The 27,764-nt window shown below is 48.1% G+C and overlaps 2 protein-coding genes across 4 annotated transcripts; both read right to left on the bottom strand.

Annotated features, from left to right (window-relative positions):
* Positions 1-1,112: 1,112 nt before the first annotated feature.
* Positions 1,113-13,793, bottom strand: man2b1 (mannosidase, alpha, class 2B, member 1). 2 transcript variants are annotated; one of them, XM_056410309.1, is made up of 23 exons: positions 13,677-13,793; positions 13,304-13,406; positions 11,714-11,887; positions 11,441-11,634; positions 10,864-10,996; positions 10,642-10,787; positions 9,525-9,724; positions 9,334-9,454; positions 7,708-7,786; positions 7,368-7,477; positions 6,486-6,593; positions 6,043-6,159; positions 5,772-5,954; positions 5,258-5,355; positions 5,039-5,159; positions 4,208-4,326; positions 3,999-4,100; positions 3,426-3,513; positions 2,635-2,715; positions 2,324-2,548; positions 2,097-2,246; positions 1,841-1,943; positions 1,113-1,458 (listed from the first exon to the last, which is right to left on the bottom strand). In XM_056410309.1, exons 1-23 carry the CDS (start codon positions 13,782-13,784, stop codon positions 1,352-1,354), a joined length of 2,970 nt encoding a protein of 989 aa, XP_056266284.1. In that variant the 5' UTR covers positions 13,785-13,793; the 3' UTR covers positions 1,113-1,351. The 2 variants fall into 2 exon arrangements, with proteins under 2 accessions (XP_056266284.1, XP_056266285.1); XM_056410310.1 differs by having other exon boundaries at positions 13,304-13,476; positions 13,677-13,693.
* A 310-nt stretch (positions 13,794-14,103) lies between these two features.
* On the bottom strand, positions 14,104-24,480 carry LOC130190744 (E3 ubiquitin-protein ligase RNF135-like). 2 transcript variants are annotated; one of them, XM_056410313.1, is made up of 9 exons: positions 23,551-24,479; positions 22,912-23,007; positions 21,836-21,916; positions 21,459-21,611; positions 20,368-20,527; positions 19,893-19,931; positions 19,407-19,448; positions 18,711-18,785; positions 14,104-15,874 (listed from the first exon to the last, which is right to left on the bottom strand). In XM_056410313.1, exons 1-9 carry the CDS (start codon positions 24,319-24,321, stop codon positions 15,318-15,320), a joined length of 1,974 nt encoding a protein of 657 aa, XP_056266288.1. In that variant the 5' UTR covers positions 24,322-24,479; the 3' UTR covers positions 14,104-15,317. The 2 variants fall into 2 exon arrangements, with proteins under 2 accessions (XP_056266288.1, XP_056266289.1); XM_056410314.1 differs by lacking the exon at positions 19,407-19,448 and having other exon boundaries at positions 23,551-24,480.
* Positions 24,481-27,764: the final 3,284 nt, after the last annotated feature.

The following is a 27,764-nucleotide window of genomic DNA, read 5'->3' as shown; positions in this document are numbered from 1 at the left end:
ATGGTACTACAAGCTCTCTAGTGGGGTAACATGGTACTACAAGCTCTCTAGTGGGGTAACATGGTACTACAAGCTCTCTAGTAGGGTAACATGGTACTACAAGCTCTCTAGTGGGTAACATGGTACTACAAGCTCTCTAGTGGGGTAACATGGTACTACAAGCTCTCTAGTGGGGTAACATGGTACTACAAGCTCTCTAGTGGGGTAACATGGTACTACAAGCTCTCTAGTGGAGTAACATGGTACTACAAGCTCTCTAGTGGAGTAACATGGTACTACAAGCTCTCTAGTGGGGTAACATGGTACTACAAGCTCTCTAGTGGGGTAACATGGTACTACAAGCTCTCTAGTGGGGTAATATGGTACTACAAGCTCTCTAGTGGGGTAACATGGTACTACAAGCTCTCTAGTGGGTAACATGGTACTACAAGCTCTCTAGTGGGGTAACATGGTACTACAAGCTCTCTAGTGGGGTAACATGGTACTACAAGCTCTCTAGTGGGGTAATATGGTACTACAAGCTCTCTAGTGGAGTAATATGGTACTACAAGCTCTCTAGTGGGGTAACATGGTACTACAAGCTCTCTAGTGGGGCAATGTGGTACTACAAGCTCTCTAGTGGGGTAACATGGTACTACAAGCTCTCTAGTGGGGTAACATGGTACTACAAGCTCTCTAGTGGGGTAATATGGTACTACAAGCTCTCTAGTGGGGTAACATGGTACTACAAGCTCTCTAGTGGGGCAATGTGGTACTACAAGCTCTCTAGTGGGGTAATATGGTACTACAAGCCCTCTAGTGGGGTAACATGGTACTACAAGCTCTCTAGTGGAGTAACATGGTACTACAAGCTCTCTAGTGGAGTAATATGGTACTACAAGCTCTCTAGTGGGGTAATATGGTACTACAAGCTCTCTAGTGGGGTAATATGGTACTACAAGCTCTCTAGTGGGGTAATATGGTACTACAAGCTATCTAGTGGGGTAATATGGTACTACAAGCCCTCTAGTGGGGTAACATGGTAATACAGGCTTCACGCTCCTTTTTGAGATGCGCCTGATTTTTTAACTTACATAAATAAGAACGTTCCTTAAAAAGGACTCGACACAAAGTAAGAATGAAATACTTTAATTATCAATTGCTTGACGATCAGCATTCAAACAATATGTACATTCAGTCGGTTGGCAGTAAACGGTCTTTAAGGATTTGTGTGATTAAAGTGCTTGAAGGTCAGTTCTGAAAGCAGCTTCAGAACCAACGCTTCGTATCAAGAGGAGGAAACGGGCAATTCTTCATTTCTTAGATTCTAAAAGCGTCCCAACGTCCAATCGGATCGTGAGCGGCCGGGAGATTAGGATCTGAGGACGACCCTCAGCAGGAAGGTTCGGATCTCCATCGGCCTCAAGGTCACCTCCCACGCCGAGGGGTCTCCCAGCGGCTTCAGCAGGGGCTTCTCATCTGGAACCAGTGAGCAACACATTAGCTCTGCCTCCTCTCAGGGAGAAACTGAAACACCTGCAGCTTCCTGTTGAAACCCTGAACCACAACGATGTGTTCAGGACTCAGAGTTCACCACCTGCTCCACCCCCACAGGGAAGAAACCTTCATGGGGAAGTTGACTGGAATGGAAAAAATATTACGTATGAAATGAGATGGAGGATTACTGTGTTCACCGCAACGCCACTGGTTGTATAGAAGTCTATGCTTCATGTGTTAAAGCTGCATTCTCTCTCCTGACCACCAGGGGGCGACTCCTCTGGTTGTATAGAAGTCTATGCTTCATGTGTTAAAGCTGCATTCTCTCTCCTGACCACTCCTCTGGTTTGTATATGTCACGTACCCGTCTGTGGCGTCCAATGAAAACGCTTCATGTCGTCTTTCCACTGATTGGCCGACAGGTTCATTTCGGACACGCCCAGAACCTCCAGAGTGGAAAACAGCTTCTACACAGACGGACAAAAACATTATATATCTTAATTATATTTAAATGATTGTATTTATTTGCTGAAATAAATTAAATCATTTATTTAAGTGTAACAAACGTTTCAGTGTTAGAGAGTTAATATGTATATGTAGGGGGGGGGGGGGGGTCTGACCTGCAGGTGGACGGTGACGGGTCCGGAGTTCTCTCTGCTCTCCCGGCTCTGGAACTGATGCTCCAGCCTCAGCAGCACCGAGTCCTCGTCCCACTGCGTCAGTGTGAGCAGGTGGACAGCAGGGGGCAGCGCAGCCTGCAGCCCGGAGAACTGGAGGCAGGAAGACCACGCGGCTCGAGTCCGTTCTCACCCCTCAGTGCAGAATTAGACCCCCCCCCCCCCCTCACCTCCAGCACAGTGTCGGGCCGCGGTTCTCCGTCGGTGAAGGTCAGCGTCGGCTGCAGTACCTCCTGCTGCCCCAGGGGGCGGTGTGCGTCGGCCGCGCCGGCCGGGCGCTCCAGAGAGAGCAGCAGCCGGCCTCGGACCACCAGACCCTCCGGGAAGAGGGCCGAGGTCTCGTTGAGCGGCTCGGCCACGCCGCGGACGTCGTCGTAGAGCAGCCGGCGGTGGAGCTGAGGGGGGAGGGGCGGTAAGGAGGAGGCGCTCTGTGTGTGTGTGTGTGTGTGTGTGTGTGTGTGTGTGTGTGTGTGTGCCTCACCATGATCTCCAGGGAGCCGTTCTTCAGGCTGCCTCCTCCCTGAGAGCGGTCCGTCACCACCGTCAGCTGGTCCACGTCGTCCTGAGGACGTCACACATTACGAATATTATTCATGTTTATATCAACACTACGGAAGCCCAGAGGGGTCAGGGAGAAGAAAAGTCGTGTTTAAGATGCATTATTTATAATAGTTCCTTAATTTATCTTCACCTGTGAAAACGGTGTTAAACAGAAAGTGGTTGTAATACTCCTCTCGGCCACAAGGGGCAGCGCTGCGTGTTCTAAATGGGACTAAAAGCGTTTATGAATGAATATATGAATATACACTTTTATTAATCCCCAAGGGGAAATTAGTTCTCTGCATTTAACCCATCCTTAGTTATTAAGGAGCAGTGGGCTGCGGTGAAGCGCCTGGGAAGCAACTGGGGGTTCAGTGCCTTGCTCAAGGACACTTCGACTTGCAACTAATGGGGAGAGCGGGGATCGAACCCACAACCCTGCGGTTGCAGGACGGCCCTCTTACCCCACTGAGCTAAAGCCGCCCTTATACGACTAAACAAGCTGCACATGGAAGAAGGAACTTTACATGAACTATCTATAGTTGTGGCCCTCTCTGGGAACATATATGATCATAATAACAATTAAATACACACACACACCTGTTGTTACAGATGAAAACTAAACTAATTCTGCTGAACCACCTGATCTAAATATGTTTTCTCTCCTGAGGATAACAAAGTGGTCCCAGTCCCCCCAGTGGTCCCAGTGGACGAGGCCCCCCCCCCCCCCACCTTGATGAAGGCTCTGGAGTTGATGGGGTAATAGTTTCCGGCGACCGGCTCCGACTGCTTGAGAATCCACGAGGGACGGAAATCTTTCCTTTAGGACAAAACAAACTTTATTATTCTGGAGTCACTGACGCTCTGAATAAAGTCTTCTATAAATAAAGTCTCTATAAATAAAGTCTTCTTTAAATAAAGTCTCTTTTAAATAAAGTATTCTATAAATAAAGTCTTTATTTTAAATAAAGTCTTCGATAAATAAAGTCTCTTTTAAATAAAGTATTCTATAAATAAAGTCTTTCTTTGAAATAAAGTCTTCTATAAATAAAGTCTCTTTTAAATAAAGTATTCTATAAATAAAGTCTTTCTTTGAAATAAAGTCTTCTATAAATAAAGTCTCTTTTAAATAAAGTATTCTATAAATACATTCTTTCTTTTAAATAAAGTTTTTTCTTTAAATAAATAAAGTATCTATTACACATTTATTACACATTTTAAAGTCTTTACTTCCTCTGGAGGATTTATTTTAATAAAGTCTCTATAAATAAATAAAGTAATTATTACACATTTTAAAGACTTTACTTCCTCTGGAGGATTTCTCGTCCGTTGGAGTCGGTGTAGAAGTATTCATCGGTCTGGATGCTGGAGTCCAGACGGGTGATGACCTCCTTCCCAAGGTCGTCTCTGGGGGGGGGGGGGGGGCAGAGAGACACCATGATGTCATCATCACGTGACTTACCGGCTACGTGAGGGTCAACGCGGGGTCGCCGTGCTGCCGGTGGTACGCTCACCCGATGGGCAGCGGCCCGACGGTCCACTCCAGCTCCAGAGCTCTGCTGTCGCCATGGAGACGGACCACCTGGGAGACCCAGGGGGAGAACCACTGCCTCACCTCCTGCAGCACGGGGGTCTGGAGGAGGCGGAGTCAGAGGGAGCGTCAGGGAGTCTTTCAAGTCATTGACAAAAACAACATCCAGTCCACAAGAAACCGTTAAAACGTCGCCTTGAGTTGAACTGTTAAAGGGTTAATATAAGTTAATGAGGTCTGATGATGTTTAGAGATTTAACTCAGTGAAAGATCATATTAATATATCATATTTCTAGAGCTGTTGTTTTAACTTACTAACTTCTTTACTTTTGGAAGTGAGGCAAAAATATTTAAATGATTTTACTATAAATGAAAGTATCCAACAAAAACATGTGAATCTCAAATCTAAAGAGTATTTGATGTTATGGGTTAACGGGAACCGCCCGACACACGGGGCCAGTTATCGGATAGAAAGATAAATGAAAAACAAAGCCATTAAAAAAATTAATTAAGTTAATTAAATTCGAGCCATTTCAAAAAGATTTCAAAAGAAAAGAAAAATCGAGCCATTTAAAAACATACAAATAAATAAATTAATTAAGGAAAATAGAGCCATTCAAAATAAATTCTAAAAGAAAAGTAAATTAGGGCCATTTAAAAACATGAAAAAGAAAACAAAATCGCACCATATAAAAATTACATTAAAATCAAGCCATTTAATATAAATTTAAAAAGAAAAGAAAAATCGAGCCATTAAAAACATAAATAGCCATTTTCAGTAAATCTGCAGTCAGGCGTCGGTGGCGGTTTGGACCTGCAGGCTCTCCGTCCGGGCCGTGCGGCTGATGACGAACGGCGTGGAGCCGTTGGGCCTGAAGATGTAGGCGCCCGACGGCTGGTCGCTCAGGGCGTTGTTGCCGTCGCTGGCGTTGTACCTGCAACCCGTTAATTAAAGAACACGTGTAATAAATAATAAGTAATAAAACACTCGAGCGTCGGAGCAGCTGAAGATCCTCTGGGGAGTTTCACTCGCCAGTAGAAGTTCTGCGTCAGCTTGATGGTCTGCCGGGTCTCCAGGTTACTGAGGCCGCTCAGGAGGCCGGTGTCGGGGTCAAAGGTCACGCGCAGGAACTGGAGCACACGAGACACATTTATTTTTATAGGTTGTAAAAAGACATCATCGTTGGGTTGTTTACTTTACGACGGTCCTCGAACGCATCACGCGTGGCAAGCGCTCATATTTTACTTAAACAGATTCTGTAAAAGAAAAACATTAAACTGAGAATAATAATTAATAATGATAACAGAACTCCTCAATATAGTTTCCACTTGAAATTCAAAAATTCAAAAAAATATTATTTTTATTATGTCTTATTGTGCACTAGTCATGTTTGAGGAAATTAATAAATCAAAAAATATAATAAATAAATTCATTAACGCAATAAAAGTCAAATTCATAAAAGCTCCTTTCTGTAAAAAAAAGAGTTTAATTAATTTACAAAAGGATAATAAATGCAGCCGGTTCTCCCATGATGCACCAGTCTGACCTTGTTCTGGATGGCGGTGGGCGTGTGGCGCTGCATGGCGGCGGCCGGCGGCCCGGTCCCGATCCGGGACACGGAGTAGGAGGTGAAGCCCAGCGGAGGAGCGCGAGCCACGAACACCAGCTCGCCCACGGAGAAGCCGCGCTGCCGCCGCACGGCACGCGTAGCCGCGGACACCGGGACCACCTGCAGACCACGGGGAGGGGGAACTTAACCCACACGCCCAATACGGCCTTATGGACGAGGACGGACACACACACACACACACACACACCTGGCAGTCCACAGGTCGACCTTCAGCATCCGACACTTCGTACGACGTTCCGTTCACCGGCAGTCGGACCGGCCAAGAGACGGGGCGAACGAGAGGGTTGTACACATTGACTGAGAACTGAGAGAGAGAGAGAGAGAGAGGATCATTTTTAGATGCAGGAAAAAAATATACAATCTCTGTGTGTGTGTGTGTGTGTGTGTGTGTGTGTGTTGAACCGGACCGTCTGGGTGTTTTGCTCCCTGGGTTTCGTCTCACGGTGAGTTCGAGGTCAGAGGTCGTCCGTGTTAACAGAGCTAGGGCCCGAGGCTACTCCACTACCCAGCATGCACCTGGCTGACCTTTTACAGACGCTCATTCCTTATGAATGTGTTAATGAGGCGTGTTTGAGTTTCGTGACCCGTGTGTTGGCTCCGCCCCTGACTCCTCCCCTTTGCGAGCGTCACCTTCTGGCTGGCCTCCGTGAGCGCGCACACGCTGACGTTCAGCAGGTCGCAGTAGACCCGCTCGGCGGTGGAGCCGCTCAGAGCCGCCAGGCTGTTGCTGAGCAGCACCTGAGAGACCAGAGGGGGGGGTCAGAACCAGAACCAGAACCACAGAGACCAGAGGGGGGGTCAGAACCAGAACCACAGAGACCAGGGGGGGGGGGGTCAGGACCAGAACCACAGATACCAGAGGGGGTCAGAACCAGAACCAGAGAGACCAGAGGGGGTCAGAACCAGAACCACAGAGACCAGGGGGGTCAGAACGAGAACCACAGAGACCAGAGGGGGTCAGAACCAGAACCACAGAGACCAGAGGGGGGTCAGAACCAGAACCACAGAGACCAGGGGGGGGTCAGAACCAGAACCACAGAGACCAGAGGGGTCAGAACCAGAACCAGAACCACAGAGACCGGAGGGGGGGTCAGAACCAGAACCACAGAGACCAGAGGGGGGTCAGAACCAGAACCACAGAGACCAGGGGGTCAGAACCAGAACCACAGAGACATGGGGGGTCAGAACCAGAACCACAGAGACCAGAGGGGTCAGAACCAGAACCACATATACCAGGGGGGGGGTCAGAACCAGAACCACAGATACCAGAGGGGGGGGGTCAGAACCAGAACCACAGAGACCAGAGGGGGGGTCAGAACCAGAACCACAGAGACCAGGGGGGGGGGTCAGAACCACATATACCAGGGGGGGGGGTCAGAACCAGAACCACAGAGACCAGGGGGTGGGGTCAGAACCAGAACCACAGAGACCAGAGGGGGGGTCAGAACCAGAACCACAGAGACCAGGGGGGGGTCAGAACCAGAACCACAGAGACCTGGACTCCGGACCCACCTGGCAGCGCCGCCAGCCGCCCGCCAGCCTCCGGGCGTAGTCGTTGGCGACGTGCTGCCTCTCGGTGCCCGACACGGCGTCGTGGTGCTGAGCCACGGCCATCGCCCGCTCTGCAGCCACGGGCGCCATTTAGGAAAGTCCTCAAGCGGTAATTATGATGATGATAATAATAATAATAATAATGATGAAGGGTTATTTGGGAGTTTTTCCTGGTCTGATGTGAGGTTTTGGGGCAGGGATGTCTATGTGTACAGATTGTAAAGCACTCCGAGACAAATTTGTAATTTGTGAAATTGGGCTATACAAATAAACTGAATTGAATTGATGAAGCAGGGCTCACTCAGGGTCTCGCTGTCCCCCTTCCCAAAGGGTCCGTTCCTGGAGACCGGACCACCGAGAACCTCCAGCTGGTTACACGTCTGGAGAAAAACACAAAGAGAAGTTTATAAAATAGACTTTAAGATTAAAGAAAGAAAAAATAATGCAGCAAATAAGAGAATCTGGAGGTGAACTTTTATATACATATTTATAAATATATGTATTTATAAATATATGTATTTATAAATATATATATTTTTATAAATATGTATTTGTATTTATAAAAATATATATACACATGTATAAAAATATATACATTTGTAAAAATATATGTATATATTTATAAATATATTAGGGCTGTGAAACGAGTAAAAATTTTAATCGGATTAACCACAGGTTTTTGTGGATTAATCATGATTAATCACATATTACCGATATTCTCGGTATATTTTGTGAGAACATAGAGATTTATGACAAAAGACGGATATATACATTTATACATTCTTCTATACAATGGTGCTGCAACTCAGCAGTTATTTAGCAGTTTTCTTCCATATGGAACATTAATACATCTTCATCCTAAACAGAATGTTTAACCCTCCTGTTACCTTTCGGGTCAATTTGACCCCATTCAATGTTTAATGTCGGTGTTCTTTGGGGTCAATTTGACCCCAGGCTGTTTTCACTGTGTCAAACATATAAGAAATATCAACTTCTTTATTTATTTAAAGGGCTATTTAGGTAGTCAACAAACAAACATAAAGTACCTCACACTTAAACTTGGGAAGCAATATTAATTCTAATAATTTTCTGGAGGTTTTAATTGCTGGGGTCAAATTGACCCCGAGGGTAAAATATGTTAGTAAATGTAAAGGTAACAGGAGGTTAAACAGAGCATTTTTCTCTTGTTTGTCAACCATTAACTCCACCATGATACAATCTAAAGGTGGACAGATTGACAAGTGACTTTTGTTTTGCTCAGTCCCGATGCGCGCGCACGGAGCTCTGTGGCGCGCCAGACGGAGATCGATATGTTAACGCATAGCGAAGAGACAGAAATGACATGCTGCTGTGGAGATACGATCAACAACAGACGTTTAGTTTAATAAAAGAACAAAGACGTGCTATAGAGAACATGTCAGGGGGCGGGCCAATCTCTTTAATGTCATGCGATCTACCGACACTACGCCGCGATCGACTGGCAGGTCGCGATCGACGTGTTGAGACCCTGATCTACAGGAAGTAAAAGTCGTAACAAGGTTTCCGGAGGTGAACCTGCGGAAGGATCATTACCGATGAACAGACCGTCTGCATGAGAGCGGACAGAGTTCAGATTGAAGTGGTGGATTGGAAGCTCATCTTGCAAGTGACTTTTTTTTCGTCCCGACGACCAACAACAGACGGATTGGAAGCTCATTCTGCGCATGCGGTAAATGCGGTAAAAAACAACAACTAGTTAAACCTGTAATTGAATTAACGCGTTATTTTTCACAGCACTAGAATATATATATTTATAAATATATATATTTCTATAAATAGATTTTATACTTTTATTTTTTATGTCATATGAGGACTTTTGCCTCCCATTGGACCCCTCCCATTGGTCCCTCCCATTGGCCCCTCCCATTGGCCCCTCCCATTGGCCCACCTGCAGGTTGCCGTTGCTGATCCTCTCGTAGCGCTTCAGCGCCGGCCGGCTGGTGAAGAACCCGGTCCACAGGTCGTGGGCGGCGTCGGCGTACGGGAAGAAGTCGTCCGTCTTCAGAGGCCTGCGGCGAGAAGAGACCGTGACGGTGGACGCCGCCGTTAAAGCCCCGCCCGCTAAGCCCCGCCCCCTACCAGGTGAGGTTGGCGGCGTGCAGCTCCTGCAGGTAGCAGGACGGCGTGGAGTACAGCAGGTGGACGCGCTCGCCGCCCGCCTGGCGCCCGTTGACGTAGCGGATCAGCTTGTCCAGGTTCTTGTACCACAGGTTGGCGTTCTCGTACTGGAAGTCGGAGCCCATGGTCATGATGACGTGGTTGGTCTTGTACACCTTCGCCTGAGGAGGGGGCGGGGCTTCATGGTTACTCATGGGGGCGGGGCTTCATGGTTACTCATGGGGCGGGGCTTCATGGTTACTCATGGGGTCGTATTGATGGAGTCGTGTATATTTTAGTCAAGAGGACCTCTTCGTGTCCTGGAGACGAGAACACTAAAACACACCAGAACTTTATTTTAATTTATTATGAGGAACTACAACTTTTATATTGTTTTTAAGATATACTATAACTTTTATATGTGTGTGTATGTCTCACCTGACCGTAGGCGATGGTGTGTGTGTGTGTGTGTCTGTGTGTGTCTGTGTGTGTCACCTGAGCGTCACCTGAGCGTGGGCGATGGTGTGTGTGTGTGTGTCTGTGTGTGTCTGTGTGTGTGTGTCTCACCTGAGCGTGGGCGATGGTGTGTGTGTGTGTGTGTCTGTGTGTGTGTCTGTGTGTGTGTGTCTGTGTGTGTGTGTCTGTGTGTGTCTGTGTGTGTGTCTCACCTGACCGTAGGCGATGGTGTGTGTGTGTGTGTGTCTGTGTGTGTCTGTGTGTGTCACCTGAGCGTGGGCGATGGTGTGTGTCTGTGTGTGTCTGTGTGTGTGTGTCTCACCTGACCGTAGGCGATGGTGTGTGTGTGTGTCTGTCTGTGTGTCTGTGTGTGTGTGTGTCTCACCTGAGCGTGGGCGATGGTGTGTGTGTGTGTGTGTCTGTGTGTGTGTGTCTCACCTGAGCGTGGGCGATGGTGTGTGTGTGTGTGTCTGTGTGTGTGTCTGTGTGTGTGTGTCTGTGTGTGTCTGTGTGTGTGTCTCACCTGAGCGTGGGCGATGGTGTGTGTGTGTGTCTGTCTGTGTGTGTCTGTGTGTGTGTGTCTGACCTGAGCGTGGGCGATGGTGTGTGTGTGTGTGTGTGTGTGTCTGTGTGTGTGTCTCACCTGGGCGTGGGCGATGGCGAGGAAGCGCGTCACCACGTCGTCCACGTTGTAGTCCTCCAGGTCGGGGTCGTCTCTGATTGGTGGATCGTCACAGGACTGGTCCCAGCAGAAGCCCTTGGGGGGGTTGTACCCGTTGGGGAGGATGCCTGTGGGGGGGGGGGGGGGGTCACGTCCGTGTCTGTCCAATCAAAGTGCAGCAGCATCTGCTGCCGTTCCGTGTACCGGTGAAGAGGTCGGCCATGGGGGGGGTGAGGCTGTCCGACGCCCTCCAGAGGAGCTCCTGCTCCAACGCCGTCCTGCGGCGAGCTCGATCCTGGTAGTCCAGACGGCCGAAGAAGAAGCCGTCGTACCCCATCTAGTGGCCAGGGGAGAGAATGCAGCTTCAACACATGGAGGCTTCTATACAACCAGAGGAGTCGCCCCCTGGTGGTCAGGAGGGAGAATGCAGCTTCAACACATGAAGCATAGGCTTCTATACAACCAGAGGAGTCACCCCCTGGTGGTCAGGAGGGAGAATGCAGCATAGGCTTCTATACAACCAGAGGAGCCCCTGGTGGTCAGGAGGGAGAATGCAGCTTCAACACATGAAGCATAGACTTCTATACAACCAGAGGAGCCGCCCCCTGGTGGTCAGGAGGGAGAATGCAGCACAGGCCTCTATACAACCAGAGGAGCCCCTGGTGGTCAGGAGGGAGAATGCAGCACAGGCCTCTATACAACCAGAGTAGCCCCTGGTGGTCAGGAGGGAGAATGCAGCTTCAACACATGAAGCATAGACTTCTATACAACCAGAGCCCACCTGAGCGAACATGGAGGCGTGTTCTCGGGCGTGGCCAAAGGGGTCGATGTGCCAGGCGACTCGCGGTCGGCCACACGGGCCGAAGGTGTCGTTGAGGAAGCGGAGGCCGAGGGTCATCTGGTCGATGGCGGCGCCGTAGTGGGTCGTGGCCTCGTCGCTCATGCACCAGCCCCCGTTCACGAACTCCAGGCGGCCTGCGGGACGGGGGTCATGGGTCATGGGTCATGGGTCAGATTCCGGTCCCGTGCGCTCGCTCGGCGTCGGGTCGCTCGCCTTCGTCCACCAGCCGGCGCACCGCCGCCCGCGTGGCGCCGCTCTGCTGCTTCCACCAGCGCGAGAAGAAGGCCGTCTCCACGTAGATGAAGCGGCGGGCGCCGTCCTGCAGCAGCTGCTCCACCACGGAGTCCAGAACGTACTGGACCCCCGCGTGCTGCACGGCGTTACGGTCTGAGGGGGGGGACATGGGAGGGCCACGACGTCAACACGCTGGGAGGACCCAACAAACAAACAAACAAACAAACACCTTCACATTTCAACTTTAAAGTAAATTAAATGTGGAACACAAAACCAATCGTCAGCGAATGACACACACACACACACATACAGGTCACACTCAATCACAGGTCACACAGGTCACACAGGTCACACACACACACATACACACACACACACACATACAGGTCACACTCAATCACAGGTCACACAGGTCACACACACACACACACACACACACACACATACAGGTCACACAGGTCACACACACACACATACACAGGTCACACACACACACACACACACACACATACACACACAGGTCACACACACACACACATACACACACACACACACACATACACACACAGGTCACACTCACTCACGGGTCACAGGTCACACACACACACACACACACACTCACTCACAGGTCACAGGTCACACACACACACACACAGATGACACACACACACACAAGTCACACGTCACTCACATGTGACTTCAGATAAACAAACACGTGATGTTGAAGAAACTAAAACTCTATAAACATGAACAACAAGTCGTAGAACTGTTGGACTTCCTGTAGAGTGTGTGTGTGTTGTACTGTGTGTGTGTGTGTGTGTTATACTGTGTGTGTGTTATACTGTGTGTGTGTGTATATTGCACTGTGTGTGTGTGTATATTGCACTGTGTGTGTATATTGCACTGTGTGTGTATATTGCACTGTGTGTGTGTGTATATTGCACTGTGTGTGTGTGTTGTACTGTGTGTGTGTGTTGTACTGTGTGTGTGTGTGTTATACTGTGTTCAAGATTCAAGATTCAAGATGTTTTATTTGTCACATACACACACAGGGTGTGCAGTGAAATGAAAGTGGCAATGCTCAGCAGGAATGTGCAAGGGCAACAAGTACACACTATTTACAATAAAAAACAACACAATATTTACAGTGTGTGTGTGTGTGTGTGTGTGTGTGTGTGCCTAAGAGGGGCAGTTGTGTGGGTCTATGTGGGGGTCCTGGTGAGGTCGGAGTTCACAATCCTGATGGCCTGAGGAAAGAAACTCCGTCTCAGTCTCTCTGTTCTTGCAGCGTGACTATACGCGTGTGGCAGTGCTGAAACAGTCTGAAACAGTGTGTGTGTGTGTTATACTGTGTGTGTGTGTGTTGTACTGTGTGTGTGTGTGTTGTACTGTGTGTGTGTGTTGTACTGTGTGTGTGTTGTACTGTGTGTGTGTGTTATACTGTGTGTGTGTTGTACTGTGTGTGTGTTGTACTGTGTGTGTGTGTGTGTGTGTGTTGTACTGTGTGTGTGTGTGTTGTACTGTGTGTGTGTGTTGTACTGTGTGTGTGTGTGTGTGTGTGTCACTGACCTCCATAGTAGTACTGGTCCACAGTCTTCAGCCAGCCCACGTCGTCGTGCGTGTGAGGGACCAGGTGCACGTTCAGCATGTCGGGCTTGGTGGCGTGACAGGACTGCACGCGCACGCGCACAAACACACACACACACGCGCACTAAAGGACACTTCTACACAGCCATGAACTCCTTCTTGAGGTCAACAGTCCAACACACGCACCATTCAGGACGTTTAGAGCACGTTATATTGAACATGTATATTCTTTTAGTTTATAATATTAATATTATAGAAGTGTATCACACATTTGAAAGCGGCCTCCTTCCGGCTAAACTGTCGTGAAACAACTGAAACAAACGCGCAAAGCGACGGACACGTGAACGCATCTCACCCGGTACCCGCAGGCGGCGCCCGGCCCGCGGTCCGGCCCGAGAGGGAGGCCCGAGAGCCCGCAGAGAAGCGGCAGCAGAGCCGCCAGCTGCAGCGGGACGGAGGCCATGTTGGAGGAATGAAGGCGCGGGTCACATGACGTCTGTTTTTGTTCTCGGTGGTCACGTGACGACGCGACCCGGAAGAGGGCGATTCGCTAAAACCGGAAAATGCAATATTATTTTATATAATATACAAAACAGAAAGAAGGTAGAAGAAAACATGTTTATATATTCCTCTCCTAAAATATTATGATCAAATAAATCAGATAATATAAAATAACGAAAAATATATTTTTTACTTACTACCTCATAATAATGAGTAAGTATTATGAGATACGTAATTATGATAGTTTTATGAGAGAAGTAATAATTACAGGAAGTCATAAGTGATTTTTTGCAAACCTTTAATTTCGACACAAAAATATAAAATAAATAATACATATTTTAATAGTATATGACAAAAAGTGAATATAAGATGAGGATCCATGAAGAGGACTCCGACCCCCTTTGGATCGGGTTATTACGACTCACTGCGTTCAGGAAGTGAAAACGTGGACGCTGCAGCTCATCAGACAGCCGGTGGAATAAAGCCCTTCATGGCAAAACAATTACATTAAATATATAATTATTTTCATGCATTATGATGCAAGCTGAATAAATGCCTGCAGGAATGCGCTGCTCTTATTTTCTTGTGTTTCAACTGCATTTCGTTGTGTTGCATAGTTAGTTTAGAAAGATCCAAAAAGGCCTTAAACGTCTGGAGGAGCAGCTTCAGACGGCAGAGAGGCGCCGCACGCCGCACGCCATCATCAAAACCCACGGCTACAATATGGCCTCCAATCAGAAACTGCGTAACAACCAGCTGAACCAGCTTCCACCGCTATGGATGTGATGTCATCATAATAATAATAATATTAATAACAGGATTGATTTGAAAGCAAAGGCTCCTTTCACATTATTAACGTGTTTAATTTGGTGAACAGATGGAATCCAGATCGTGATCCACGCAGCTTTAGCATAGCTTTAGCTTTAGCGGAGGAATAATGACTTGCCCAATTAAAACTGTCATCACACATGTTTGTGATAATTCGTAAACACACTGACACGTATATGATCAGATAAAATGTAGAAAGAGAACCGGTTAAAAAGGAATAATTCCACATTGAGAAGAAACCAAACAAATAATAATTGACAGTAAAGACGAAGCAGCTGGTTAGCTTAGCTTAGCACAAAGACTGAAAACGGGTGGGACGGTTAGCCTCCAGAAGCTCATTGGCCGCCGCGCTGCATCTGGGTTCTTTAATAATGCAAAAAGACGGTTTGATTCCTTTCACCCCGATGTCGTTGCTCCTTCTAAGCTGCCCTTTTTCTTGCCTGCAGCGGTTAAACTAAAAAGGTTCACGTAAAATAATAACAAAAAGCACATTGTGAATGTTTTAAAGTGGAAAGTTCGTATTTCTTTATCGAAGAAGGAGGGAGGATGCATGAAGACGGTTTGATTCGCTTCACCGCGACGTCGTTGCTCCTTCGCCGGCGACCTGCCTTTCAGTCCTTGCCACTAACAGCCCTTTTTCTTGCCTGCAGCGGTGGGACCGGCAGGCTCAGGCCGGGCCGCCGCCGCCGCCCCCCTCCTGGGAGCAGATGAGCAGCGTGGAGTCCAGGTCCAGGCGGAAGGCCGGGTGCAGCGGCTGAGAGAAGGGGCAGCGGAAGGTGTGCAGCAGCACCAAGGCGTCCGACACGCTGTAGAAGGACAGCGCCCCCCGCTGGCGCTCCAGGAACACGCCGATGCGGGGGCAAGGCGGCGCCGCCACCGTGGTCTTGCGGTTGTCGTGCCAGGCGGCGTAGCCGGCGTGCGTGCAGCGCAGCCGCCACGAGTTCTGGTTGCGGCCCAGCAGGCACGGCTTGCCGCCCCCTTTGCGCCCGATGCCGCGGTACGTCACGCCGATGTCCACCCAGCCGCCGCCGCGCCACTCCACCTCCCAGTAGCTGGCGCCGCCCATCTGGCCCTCACGGCACAGCACCTGGGCCACGGAGTCGAAGCGCTGCTGCATCGGCGGGTAGGACTGGGGCTCCTCGCCGCAGTGGGCCCCCTGGGGCCCCTCCAGGAGGACCAGCGTGGGGTGGGCGGTGTCCGGGTCCAGAGAGAGACGACATGAAACTAGAGGGGGAGAAAGATTGTTTACAGCCCCGGAGAAAACAACAATAACAACGCCATTCTGTTTGTGTCTCTTTGTGGTTGTGTTGTGTCTCTTTGTGGTTGTTTTGTGTCTCTTTGTGGTTGTGTTGTGTCTCTTTGTGGTTGTGTTGTGTCTCTTTGTGGTTGTGTCGTGTCTCTTTGTAGTTGTGTCGTGTCTCTTTGTGGTTGTATTGTGTCTCTTTGTGGTTGTTCTCTGTCTCTTTGTGGTTGTATTGTGTCTCTTTGTGGTTGTTTTGTGTCTCTTTGTGGTTGTGTTGTGTCTCTTTGTGGTTGTGTTGTGTCTCTTTGTGGTTGTGTTGTGTCTCTTTGTGGTTGTTCTCTGTCTCTTTGTGGTTGTGTTGTGTCTCTTTGTGGTTGTTCTCTGTCTCTTTGTGGTTGTATTGTGTCTCTTTGTGGTTGTTCTGTGTCTCTTTGTGGTTGTGTCTCTTTGTGGTTGTGTTGTGTCTCTTTGTGGTTGTTCTCTGTCTCTTTGTGGTTGTTCTCTGTCTCTTTGTGGTTGTGTTGTGTCTCTTTGTGGTTGTGTTGTGTCTCTTTGTGGTTGTGTTGTGTCTCTTTGTGGTTGTGTTGTGTCTCTTTGTGGTTGTGTTGTGTCTCTTTGTGGTTGTTCTCTGTCTCTTTGTGGTTGTGTTGTGTCTCTTTGTGGTTGTGTTGTGTCTCTTTGTGGTTGTGTTGTGTCTCTTTGTGGTTGTGTTGTGTCTCTTTGTGGTTGTTTTGTGTCTCTTTGTGGTTGTGTCTCTTTGTGGTTGTATTGTGTCTCTTTGTGGTTGTGTTGTGTCTCTTTGTGGTTGTTTTGTGTCTCTTTGTGGTTGTGTCTCTTTGTGGTTGTGTTGTGTCTCTTTGTGGTTGTTCTCTGTCTCTTTGTGGTTGTTTAGTGTCTCTTTGTAGTTGTGTTGTGTCTCTTTGTGGTTGTTCTCTGTCTCTTTGTGGTTGTTTAGTGTCTCTTTGTAGTTGTGTCGTGTCTCTTTGTGGTTGTTCTCTGTCTCTTTGTGGTTGTATTGTGTCTCTTTGTGGTTGTTTTGTGTCTCTTTGTGGTTGTGTCTCTTTGTGGTTGTATTGTGTCTCTTTGTGGTTGTTCTCTGTCTCTTTGTGGTTGTATTGTGTCTCTTTGTGGTTGTTTTGTGTCTCTTTGTGGTTGTATTGTGTCTCTTTGTGGTTGTGTTGTGTCTCTTTGTGGTTGTGTCGTGTCTCTTTGTGGTTGTTCTCTGTCTCTTTGTGGTTGTGTTGTGTCTCTTTGTGGTTGTTCTCTGTCTCTTTGTGGTTGTATTGTCTCTCTTTGTGGTTGTTTTGTGTCTCTTTGTGGTTGTGTCTCTTTGTGGTTGTATTGTGTCTCTTTGTGGTTGTTCTGTGTCTCTTTGTGGTTGTGTCTCTTTGTGGTTGTTCTCTGTCTCTTTGTGGTTGTTTTGTGTCTCTTTGTGGTTGTTCTCTGTCTCTTTGTGGTTGTGTCGTGTCTCTTTGTGGTTGTTCTCTGTCTCTTTGTGGTTGTTTTGTGTCTCTTTGTGGTTGTTCTCTGTCTCTTTGTGGTTGTGTCGTGTCTCTTTGTGGTTGTTCTCTGTCTCTTTGTGGTTGTATTGTGTCTCTTTGTGGTTGTGTCGTGTCTCTTTGTGGTTGTATTGTGTCTCTTTGTGGTTGTGTTGTGTCTCTTTGTGGTTGTGTTGTGTCTCTTTGTTGTTGTTCTCTGTCTCTTTGTGGTTGTATTGTGTCTCTTTGTGGTTGTTTTGTGTCTCTTTGTGGTTGTGTCTCTTTGTGGTTGTATTGGGTCTCTTTGTGGTTGTTTTGTGTCTCTTTGTGGTTGTGTCTCTTTGTGGTTGTTCTCTGTCTCTTTGTAGCCGGGTGTCCCTGACGCTGCGTGGTCGTAACACATGAAACACACAACCTTCATCCTGCCAGCGAATTCATTATTGATGCCTGACAAGCGGACGCTAAGCTGCCACCTGTCAAAAATACACGATGACATCATCGGGGCCGCCTCTCAGGTTACGCAACAGGATGTTACGCCTCACACGGAGAGACAAGAGAGAGGGAAGAGAGACAAGAGAGAGGGAAGAGAGAGAGAAGAGAGAGAGGAAAGAGAGACAAGAGAGAGGGAAGAGAGAGGAAAGAGAGAGAGAAGAGAGAGAGAGGAAAGAGAGACAAGAGAGAGGAAAGAGAGAGAGAAGAGAGACAAGAGAGAGGGAAAAGAGACGGAAGAGAGAGAGAAGAGAGACAAGAGAGAGGGAAAAGAGACAAGAGAGAGGGAAGAGAGAGAAGAGAGGGAAGAGAGACAAGAGAGAGGGAAGAGAGAGGAAAGAGAGACAAGAGAAAGGAAAGAGAGAGAGAAGAGGGAAAAGAGACGGAAGAGAGAGAGAAGAGAGACAAGAGAGAGGGAAAAGAGAGGAAAGAGAGAGGGAAGAGAGACAAGAGAGAGGGAAGAGAGGGAAGAGAGACAAGAGAGAGGGAAGAGAGAGAGAAGAGAGACAAGAGAGAGGGAAGAGAGACAAGAGAGAGGGAAGAGAGAGGGAAGAGAGAGGAAAGAGAGACAAGAGAGAGGGAAGAGAGAGGAAAGAGAGACAAGAGAGAGGGAAAAGAGACGGAAGAGAGAGAGAAGAGAGACAAGAGAGAGGGAAAAGAGAGGAAAGAGAGACAAGAGAGAGGGAAGAGAGAGAGAAGAGAGACAAGAGAGAGGGAAAAGAGATGGAAGAGAGAGAGAAGAGAGACAAGAGAGAGGAGAGAGACAAGAGAGAGGGAAGAGAGAGAGAACAGAGACAAGAGAGAGGGAAGAGAGAGAGAAGAGAGAGACGAGAGAGACAAGGTTACTTACACCTGAGGAACGCCGCCCGCATCCTCTGATCCGCCGGCTGCAGGGACAGAGAGGAGAGAGGGAACGACACCGGCACTGAGGGAGGGAGGGAGAGAGAGAGGGAAAGAGAGAGAGAGAGAGAGGGAGAGAGAGAATTGTCTTTAATACTTTTGGAATGGGAAACAACGACTTCAACAGAGACAGAAACCCAAACACGAGAAGAAAGAAGTGATGTGCGTTAGTGAGACGGACAATTGTTTAAAACACGTGCACAGGATATATAAAATATAATATATACAATATATAATATATATTATATATGTATGTCAGGCGAAACACTCCCCATAAGATTCAGGGAACCCACCCAGTGAGGAAGATGTGAAATGATGATTCACACATGCAGTAACTCAGATTATTACGTTTTAACACCGTAACCAAGAACCTAGCATGTAGCATGTAGCATGTAGCACGACATGTCGGAAAACGGTTTTTTGGGGTCAAATAATGGCGTTATTAATAACAGGGAGTCATGATTCATTTTGGGAAATATTGCTGAATAAGCTTGTTTACCAAAAGTACTTTATAGTTGGAGGGTTTGCTCAATTAGCCTGCTGGCTAACGGAGAGCTAACGGAGAGCTAACGAGGAGTTAAAAGAGTTAGTTCACCAAAAATAAAAGAATAAAATCAGAGAGCACGACCCCCCGTGTTCCACTCACCCCCCGTGGCGTGCGGCGGTTTGGAGTTCTCTGCACGTCGGCCTCCACACAACGATATAAACGGGGTTCATGTATTAAAAACTCATTTAAATAAATTAATAAAACTCAACAATAACCAAGAATAACAAAATGAAGTAAACAAGTCCGTCTGGAGGAGGAGGAACCGGCTCGAACCGGATCAACTGGAGACGGGGAGCGCTGTGCCCTCAGTGCTGTCTGACAGGAAGGATGTCAACACAAACGTCTTCCTAAAACTTGTCAGGCAGATTTGTTGTTGTTGTGTGTGTGTTATTGTGGACTAACCCTTTAGGAATAAAACACAAGTCACACAACGACACAAACAACAGGAAGTCGAGTCTTGAGCGAGTTCAATTACTCTGGGTGTTAAATGTCGTGTTAAGACCTTCAGCCAGAGGAAGTGGGTCACTGTGTGTGTGTCTGTGTGTGTGTCTGTGTGTGTGTGGGTCTGTGTGTGTGTCTGTTTACCTTTTACACACTCCCCTCCCGACACGTCGTTTTCATTAACTGGAACACACACACAGACACACACAGATCCACACACAGACCCACACACAGACACACACACACACACACACACACACACACACACACACACACACACACACACACACACAGACACACACACACACAGACACACACAGACACACACACACACACACACACACACACACAGACACACACACAGACACACACACACACACACACACACACACACACAGACACACACACACACACACACACACACACAGACCCACACACACACACACACACACACACACAGACATACACACAGACCCACACACACACACACAGACATACACACAGACCCACACACACAGCTCAGTTAATCGACGTCTTCACAACACTTTTTTAAAACAGTGCCTAAAACAGTAAGAGCGTGCACGTGAAGTCACGTGCACGCCCCCGTGTGGCGGCGTACCTGCGCGGCTGACCTTGTCGACCTCCTCGCGGCACACCTCCTCCATGCGGCTGCGCAGGGCGCACAGCGCCCGCCGGGCCCCGCTGAAGCCCTCAGGGGGGAGGCTGAGGGCCCGCGAGTGACGGCCGGGGGGGAGGGGGACGCACAGGGGGGGGGCCGCCTGGGGGGGGGGGGCATCGCTCAATGACAACATTCACATATCACATCATATTAACACTAAATATAATATAACTGTCTGTGTGTGTGTGTGTGTGTGTGTGTGTGTGGGTATGTGTCTGTGTGTGTCTGTGTGTGTGAGTGTGTGTGTGTCTGTGTGTGTGTGTGTGTCTGTGTGTGTGTGTCTGTGTGTGTCTGTGTGTGTGTCTGTGTGTGTCTGTGTGTGTGTGTGTGTGTGTGTGTGTGTCTGTGTGTGTGTGTGTGTGTGTGTGTGTGTGTGTGTGTCTGTGTGTGTGTCTGTGTGTGTGTGTGTGTGTGTGTGTCTGTGTGTGTGTGTCTGTGTGTGTGTCTGTGTGTGTGTCTGTGTGTGTCTGTGTGTGTGTCTGTGTGTGTGTGTGTCTGTGTGTGTGTCTGTGTGTGTGTCTGTGTGTGTGTGTGTGTCTGTGTGTGTCTGTGTGTGTGTGTGTGTGTGTGTGTGTGTGTGTCTGTGTCTGTGTGTGTCTGTGTGTGTGTCTGTGTGTGTGAGTCTGTGTGTGTGTGTGTGTCTGTGTGTGTGTGTGAGTCTGTGTGTGTGTCTGTGTGTCTGTGTGTATGTGTCTGTGTGTGTGTATGTGTCTGTGTGTATGTGTGTCTGTGTGTGTCTGTGTGTGTGTCTGTGTGTGTGTGTGTGTCTGTGTGTGTGTCTGTGTGTGTGTGTGTGGGTATGTGTGTGTCTGTGTGTGTGTCTGTGTGTGTGAGTCTGTGTGTGGGTCTGTGTCTGTGTGTAGGTGTCTGTGTGTGTCTGTGTGTGTGTGTGGGTATGTGTGTGTGTCTGTGTGTGTGTGTGGCTCCATTTCCCCTCCGTCCTTCTAGTCACCCTGAAGTTCACCTGTTGGCTCCGCCCCTGTAGGAAGTGGGCGTGGCCCTCAGCTGTAGGAAGTGGGCGTGGCCCTCACCTGTAGGAAGTGGGCGTGGTCCTGTGTCTGCAGCAGCAGCTGGATCTCCTGGTCCCGCCCCCTCAGCTCCTCCAGGTCTCTCTCCAGAACCTCCATGTCCCGCTCCGCCCGGCCCACCACCGCACGCTCCTTGGCCTCCAGCCGGGCTCGGACCTGCAGGACACGGCCGGTCAGCCTGGGCCGGTTCTACTGGGCCTGGTTCTACTGGGCCCGGTACTACTGGTTCTACTGGGCCGGTTCTACTGGTCCTGGTTCTACTGGGCCGGTTCTAGTGGTCCTGGTTCTACTGGGCCGGTTCTACTGGGCCTGGTTCTACTGGGCCGGTTCTAGTGGTCCTGGTTCTACTGGGCCCGGTTCTACTGGCCCCGCCCCCTCACCTCGGCCTTGGTCTTCTCCAGCCGTTGGGCCATGTCAGCGAACACAGCCTCACTGTCCTCCAGGACGGCCGACGCCGACACCTGAGGAGGAGGAAGAGGAGGAGACACGGTGACTGACGGGAGGAAGAGGAGGAGGAGGAAGAGGAGGAGACACGGTGACTGATGGGAGGAAGAGGAGGAGACACGGTGACTGACAGGAGGAAGAGGAGGAGGAGGAAGAGGAGGAGACACGGTGACTGACGGGAGGAAGAGGAGGATGAAGATGAGGATGAAGATGAGCAATATAAAACAAAATGCTGATGATATAAACATAGTTGTTATGAACATGGAGGACGATGGCTGTCTGGTTGTTGTTTATTTATCTGTTGTTGTTGTTGTTGTTGTTGTTGTTGTTGTCCATGTGTAACTTGTAAAAACGTTCAAATAATATATTGAAAGATTGAAGATGTCTTCCTCTCCTTCCAACGTGATGAAGATGAATACATAATAGTGAGTTCTTCTTCAGGATTCAGATTCAACACGTTTGATTTAATTAAGAAGCTTTTCCCTGGAAGACGGAAAGAAGGGCAAAGAAACCGTCAGGAGCTGAGCATGGAAACTGATCCACAGTGTGTGTGCGTGTGTGTGTGTAAAGCCCGTGAGATAAAGGCTTATAAATAGACATGACATATGAACAACACACACACACTATATACACACACACACACACACAGACACAGACACACACACACATCTCTCTCACACTGATGGACAGTATTATAAGTATATTCCCAATTCTAACACTTTTGGCTCAAAACGTTGCCTTAAGTGTGTGTGTGTCTGTATGTGTGTGTGTGTGTGTGTGTCTGTGTGTGTGTGTATGTGTCTGTGTGTGTGTGTATGTGTGTGAGTGTGTGTGTGTGTGTGTGTGAGTGTGTGTCTGTGTGTATGTGTGTATGTGTCTGTGTGTGTGTCTGTGTGTATGTGTCTGTGTGTGTGTATGCGTGTGTGTCTGTGTGTGAGTGTGTGAGTGTGTGTGTGTGTGTGTGTGTCTGTGTCTGTGTGTATGTGTGTGAGTGTGTGTGTATGTGTGTCACCTTCAGGGACTCCAGGCTCTGCTGGAACTCCTCCAGCTCCCTCACTCCGCTGCGTGTCCTCCCCTGAACTCTCCTCTGAGACTCCTGGAGCTGAAGCTGAGAGACCATGAGACCGTGAGACTGTGAGGACCCCCAGGGCCCCGTGAGGACCCCCAGAGGAATAGAAGGTCCTCTTGGGATTCAATAAAAATCATTTATCTTTTCCTCATGTGCAGGCTGTGGGAACTCTAGATAACAATACATAAAGACAATAGATAGAGACAATAGATAGAGACAATAGAGACAATAGATAGAGACAATAAAGACAATAGATAGAGACAATAAAGACAATAGATAGAGACAATAGATAGAGACAATAGAGACAATAGATAGAGACAATAGAGACAATAGATAGAGACAATAGAGAGAGACAATAAAGACAATAGATCGACAATAGATAGAGACAATAGAGAGAGACAATAGATAGAGACAATAAAGACAATAGAGAGACAATAGATAGAGACAATAGAGACAATAGATAGAGACAATAAAGACAATAGATCGACAATAGATAGAGACAATAGAGAGAGACAATAGATAGAGACAATAAAGACAATAGAGAGACAATAGATAGACAATAGAGACAGTGTGGTCTCCTACCCGCCTCCGGGCCCTCTGGCCCTCCCCGCCGGGCGCCTCCTCCCGGTCGGCCTCGCACAGCAGGCAGTCGCCGCTCCACGCCGCCGCCGCCGCTTCGCCCGCCGCCGCCTCTTCGCCCGCCGCCGCCGCGGGCTCCAGCAGCCCGAGGCGGTGCTGCGCGCACAGCCGCTCCGCGGGCGCGTCCACCGCGTCCACCAGCCGGTGCCGCCGCAGCGTGCCCACCTCCCGGTGCGGCAGCACGTGCAGCTCGCAGAAGGAAGCCAGGCACACCAGGCACGACTTGACCGCGCGCAGCGCGCTCTCCGCCGGGCAGAAGTCGCACGGCACCTCGCCGGCGCCCCCGAGGTAGAGCTCCGGTGCCGCGCGCGCGTCGCTCAGCGTCAGCTTGCCGACGACCTCCGCGAGCACCGTGTTGCGGCGCAGCACCGGGCGCGGGCTGAACGTCTCGCGGCACTGCGGGCAGCTCGCGCGCGCCGCCGCCGCCTGCGCGCGGTCCCAGTAGCCGTTGATGCACGCCATGCAGTAGGTGTGTCCGCACGGGGTGGACACCGGGTCCTTCAGCAGGTCCAGGCACACCGGGCACCGGAACTGGTTCTCCGTCACCGAGATGTTCGCCTGGGCCATGACGTCACCTGGACCCTGCGGGTTCTCCGGGTTCTGCCGGTTCCGACTGTTGACTCCGCTGTTGTTGTTTGTTGTTGTTGGTTTTCCCGACTCCTCACTTGTGAAGGGAGGAGGAGGAGGAGGGGAACAGCCCTTCCGTAATGTCATCCAACCTGTGCCGGGTAATTATTGCCCTCGATGTTGTCTTGCAGGCGCGTGAGCGAATTTAAAGGACCAGTTCATCCAAACTGAAAATAAATACATGTGTGTTGCTCGATGTACAAAACACACCTGTCACCTGACATCTGTCAAGTTATGGCTCCAGTACATGAGCACATTTACAATATACTGCATATATATATATATATATATAGCACACCGCCTTGCTGCTATCAGGAGGATTAATATATATATAGACGTATATATACATGTATCTATATATATATACATATATATATATACATGTATCTATATATATATATATATATATTAACATGACCGCATCTGAGTTCTCTTGACTCTTTGTGGGCCTCATACAGTGGTGTATAGTAACGAAGTAGAAGTACTTTTTTTGGGTATCTGTACTTTATTTTACTACTTATATTTCTGTTTACTTTTACTTTTACTTCACTACATTTTGCAATGAAAACTTGTACTTTTACTCCGATACATTTCCCCTGAAACAGTATCGTTACTCGTTACTACGGAAAAAAATAATCATGAGAAACATCGGGGACTGTTGTGGAACACACCGCAGCGCACCTGAACGCAGCACGAACACACAGGTTGGGGATCAGTGGTCCTTGCCGCGTGTTTCTCTTCCCAGTGATGCCCAGGATGCTAGCGAGCGAGCGGCTACAGATACGACTCATTTCATGTGGAGCAGCAATGGAAGCTACTCGAACAACCACGGGGACCAAGATCAACGTCCGTGGCCATATTTGGGCGAACTCTTTTCTTTTGTCAGAGTGAAAGTTTCTTCCTACCGGATGAAGTGCCTCTTATGCCGACCGAAAGCTACGGAGATATTGGCCTTCAACAACTCACCAACCTCAGGAAACACATTGAGGTAAATAAGATGAATCCCATGAGCCGCAACGTTAATGTTTAGTCATCATAAACCTGTTAAGATATCTAGCAGTGTTGTCCTCAGGATTGTAGTAAGTTATATCTTTGGCAGGAGAGGGGGAGGCAGGTGTCTGGTTGTCCTATGCATGTTGTATGTTAGGCTAACGTTCGCTAGCTATCGTCAATTAAAGAGACAATTAGCGTGAGTGGAGTAGACGGATCTCTAGCGAGTTAATGAGCTGAAGAAGTGTTGACAGTTGTGAGAATTTGTTGATTTGAGTCGTCTTAGCTATAATATAATGCTAATCATTACAGCATTATTATTATTATCATTATTTGTATTAATATTATAAGAGTGACGGTCCAGTAATGGCGACGATATTGATTTGGGACTGTTGTTGTGTTGAACTACAGAGATACAAGTACATATTCACAAATCAACTCTGGATGCACGGACAGTGCATGAAACTAAATGTATAAACCTCAAATTAAAACAAACTATTTAGTACAAAACTGTTGGTTGGGGTCATGACATGTTAGGAAGTGTTATTAATTCTATCATTTATATAATACTCTCACTTTATTTCAGGAATGGACTACATCAAGCAGCACATGGAAGAACCCTCCCTGCAGCTATGTGATGCCACCAGGTCCAGTTCATCTGATGAAGAGGACTTCTTCTTCGTCATCTCAAGCCCGTGACAGCAGCAAACAGCTGGATGGAGACGTGGATCACGTTGACTTGATGAAATGCTTCCCAACTGTGTGCTGCTGCCTGTGAAGCTAGACACACTCTACCTGCACCATCAGGGCCTGTGAAGCTAGACACACTCTACCTGCACCAGGGCCTGTGAAGCTAGACACACTCTACCTGCATCAGGGCCTCTACCTGCATCAGGGCCTGTGAAGCTAGACACACTCTACCTGCATCAGGGCCTGTGAAGCTAGACACACTCTACCTGCATCAGGGCCTGTGAAGCTAGACACACTCTACCTGCACCATCAGGGCCTGTGAAGCTAGACACACTCTACCTGCACCAGGGCCTGTGAAGCTAGACACACTCTACCTGCATCAGGGCCTGTGAAGCTAGACACACTCTACCTGCATCAGGGCCTGTGAAGCTAGACACACTCTACCTGCATCAGGGCCTGTGAAGCTAGACACACTCTACCTGCATCAGGGCCTGTGAAGCTAGACACACTCTACCTGCACCATCAGGGCCTGTGAAGCTAGACACACTCTACCTGCACCAGGGCCTGTGAAGCTACACACACTCTACCTGCATCAGGGCCTGTGAAGCTAGACACACTCTACCTGCACCAGGGCCTGTGAAGCTAGACACACTCTACCTGCACCAGGTGAACGGCTCTTCAGCATCGCAGGACTCGTCTTCAGTCCAAGAAGAGCGACACTGAAATCTGTTCATTTTGAAAATCAACTTCTTTTGAAGATGAACAATACATTTTTCACTTTAAAGTGATGATTTTGGTTGTTACTTTTGGTTCTGCTTTTTTCTGTGTTAATCGTGTTTTTATATTTTAGTAATTTCATAGTATTCATATATTGCTAAGTTCATCCGAGCTCATACTCCTTGTTCATGGCGGCCACAGCACCCAAACAAATAAACTTCTTAATTCTCAAAATTCTGACCTTGTTTTTTTTATTAACAGCATTTACTTTTACTTTTACTTTCAATACTTAAGTACATTTAATATCAGAAAATTACTTTTGATACTTAAGTACAAAAAAAATCAGATACTTTAATACTTTTACTCAAGTAGTATTCTCATAGGTGACTTTTACTTTTACTTGAGTAATTTTCCAGTCAAGTATCTTTACTTTTACTCAAGTATGACTTTTGGGTACTTTATACACCACTGCTCATACGATCATATGTGCATGGTTGGGTGGAGAAGAGGAGGCAAGCAGCTGGTCAGTGGAGGAGAGAGAGATAGAGAGAGAGAGCCAGAGACAGAGAGAGGGACAGAGAGGGAGAGCGAGAGAGAGAGAGACAGAGACAGAGAGAGAGAGAGAGAGAGAGAGGGAGAGAGAGCGAGAGGGACAGAGACAGAGAGAGGGACAGAGGGACAGAGACAGAGAGAGAGATTTTTTTTGATTTTTGAAAAACACTTTATTTACATTTTTTCCATTACAATATTTCTTTAAAAATAAAGTGTTTTAAAAAATCAAACTGTTTAAAATAAAAGCAAACAAACAAAACAAAAAAACATTTAAAAAAAAGAAAACATGTTTTACCTAATAAAAAGTGGTGCAAACACCAGCTCCTCCTCCACCACAGAACAAACAATACCTTTAAAACACCAGCGTTGTTTAAAAGCATCCAGGTCTCCAATGTGTTTATAAAACCTGAACTCCAGCCAGAGTCTGGCTCTGATGTTACAGAGCCACACTGCCCCGGCCTCCTGCCCCTCTCTGTTTTCCACCCGGGACTTCCTAGTTAAATAAATGGCCATTTTGGCTTCGCCGGATAAAAAATTAAGGAGCTGCCACTTTTCTTTTTCCGTTTTTTTGTAGGCAGCTC

This window comes from Pseudoliparis swirei, chromosome 24, assembly GCF_029220125.1.
Source record: "Pseudoliparis swirei isolate HS2019 ecotype Mariana Trench chromosome 24, NWPU_hadal_v1, whole genome shotgun sequence".
In the NCBI taxonomy this organism is placed as follows: Eukaryota; Metazoa; Chordata; class Actinopteri; order Perciformes; family Liparidae; genus Pseudoliparis; species Pseudoliparis swirei.
The sequence above is the reverse complement of the archived record's forward strand: the minus strand, read 5'-3'. Positions and strand labels throughout refer to the sequence as shown.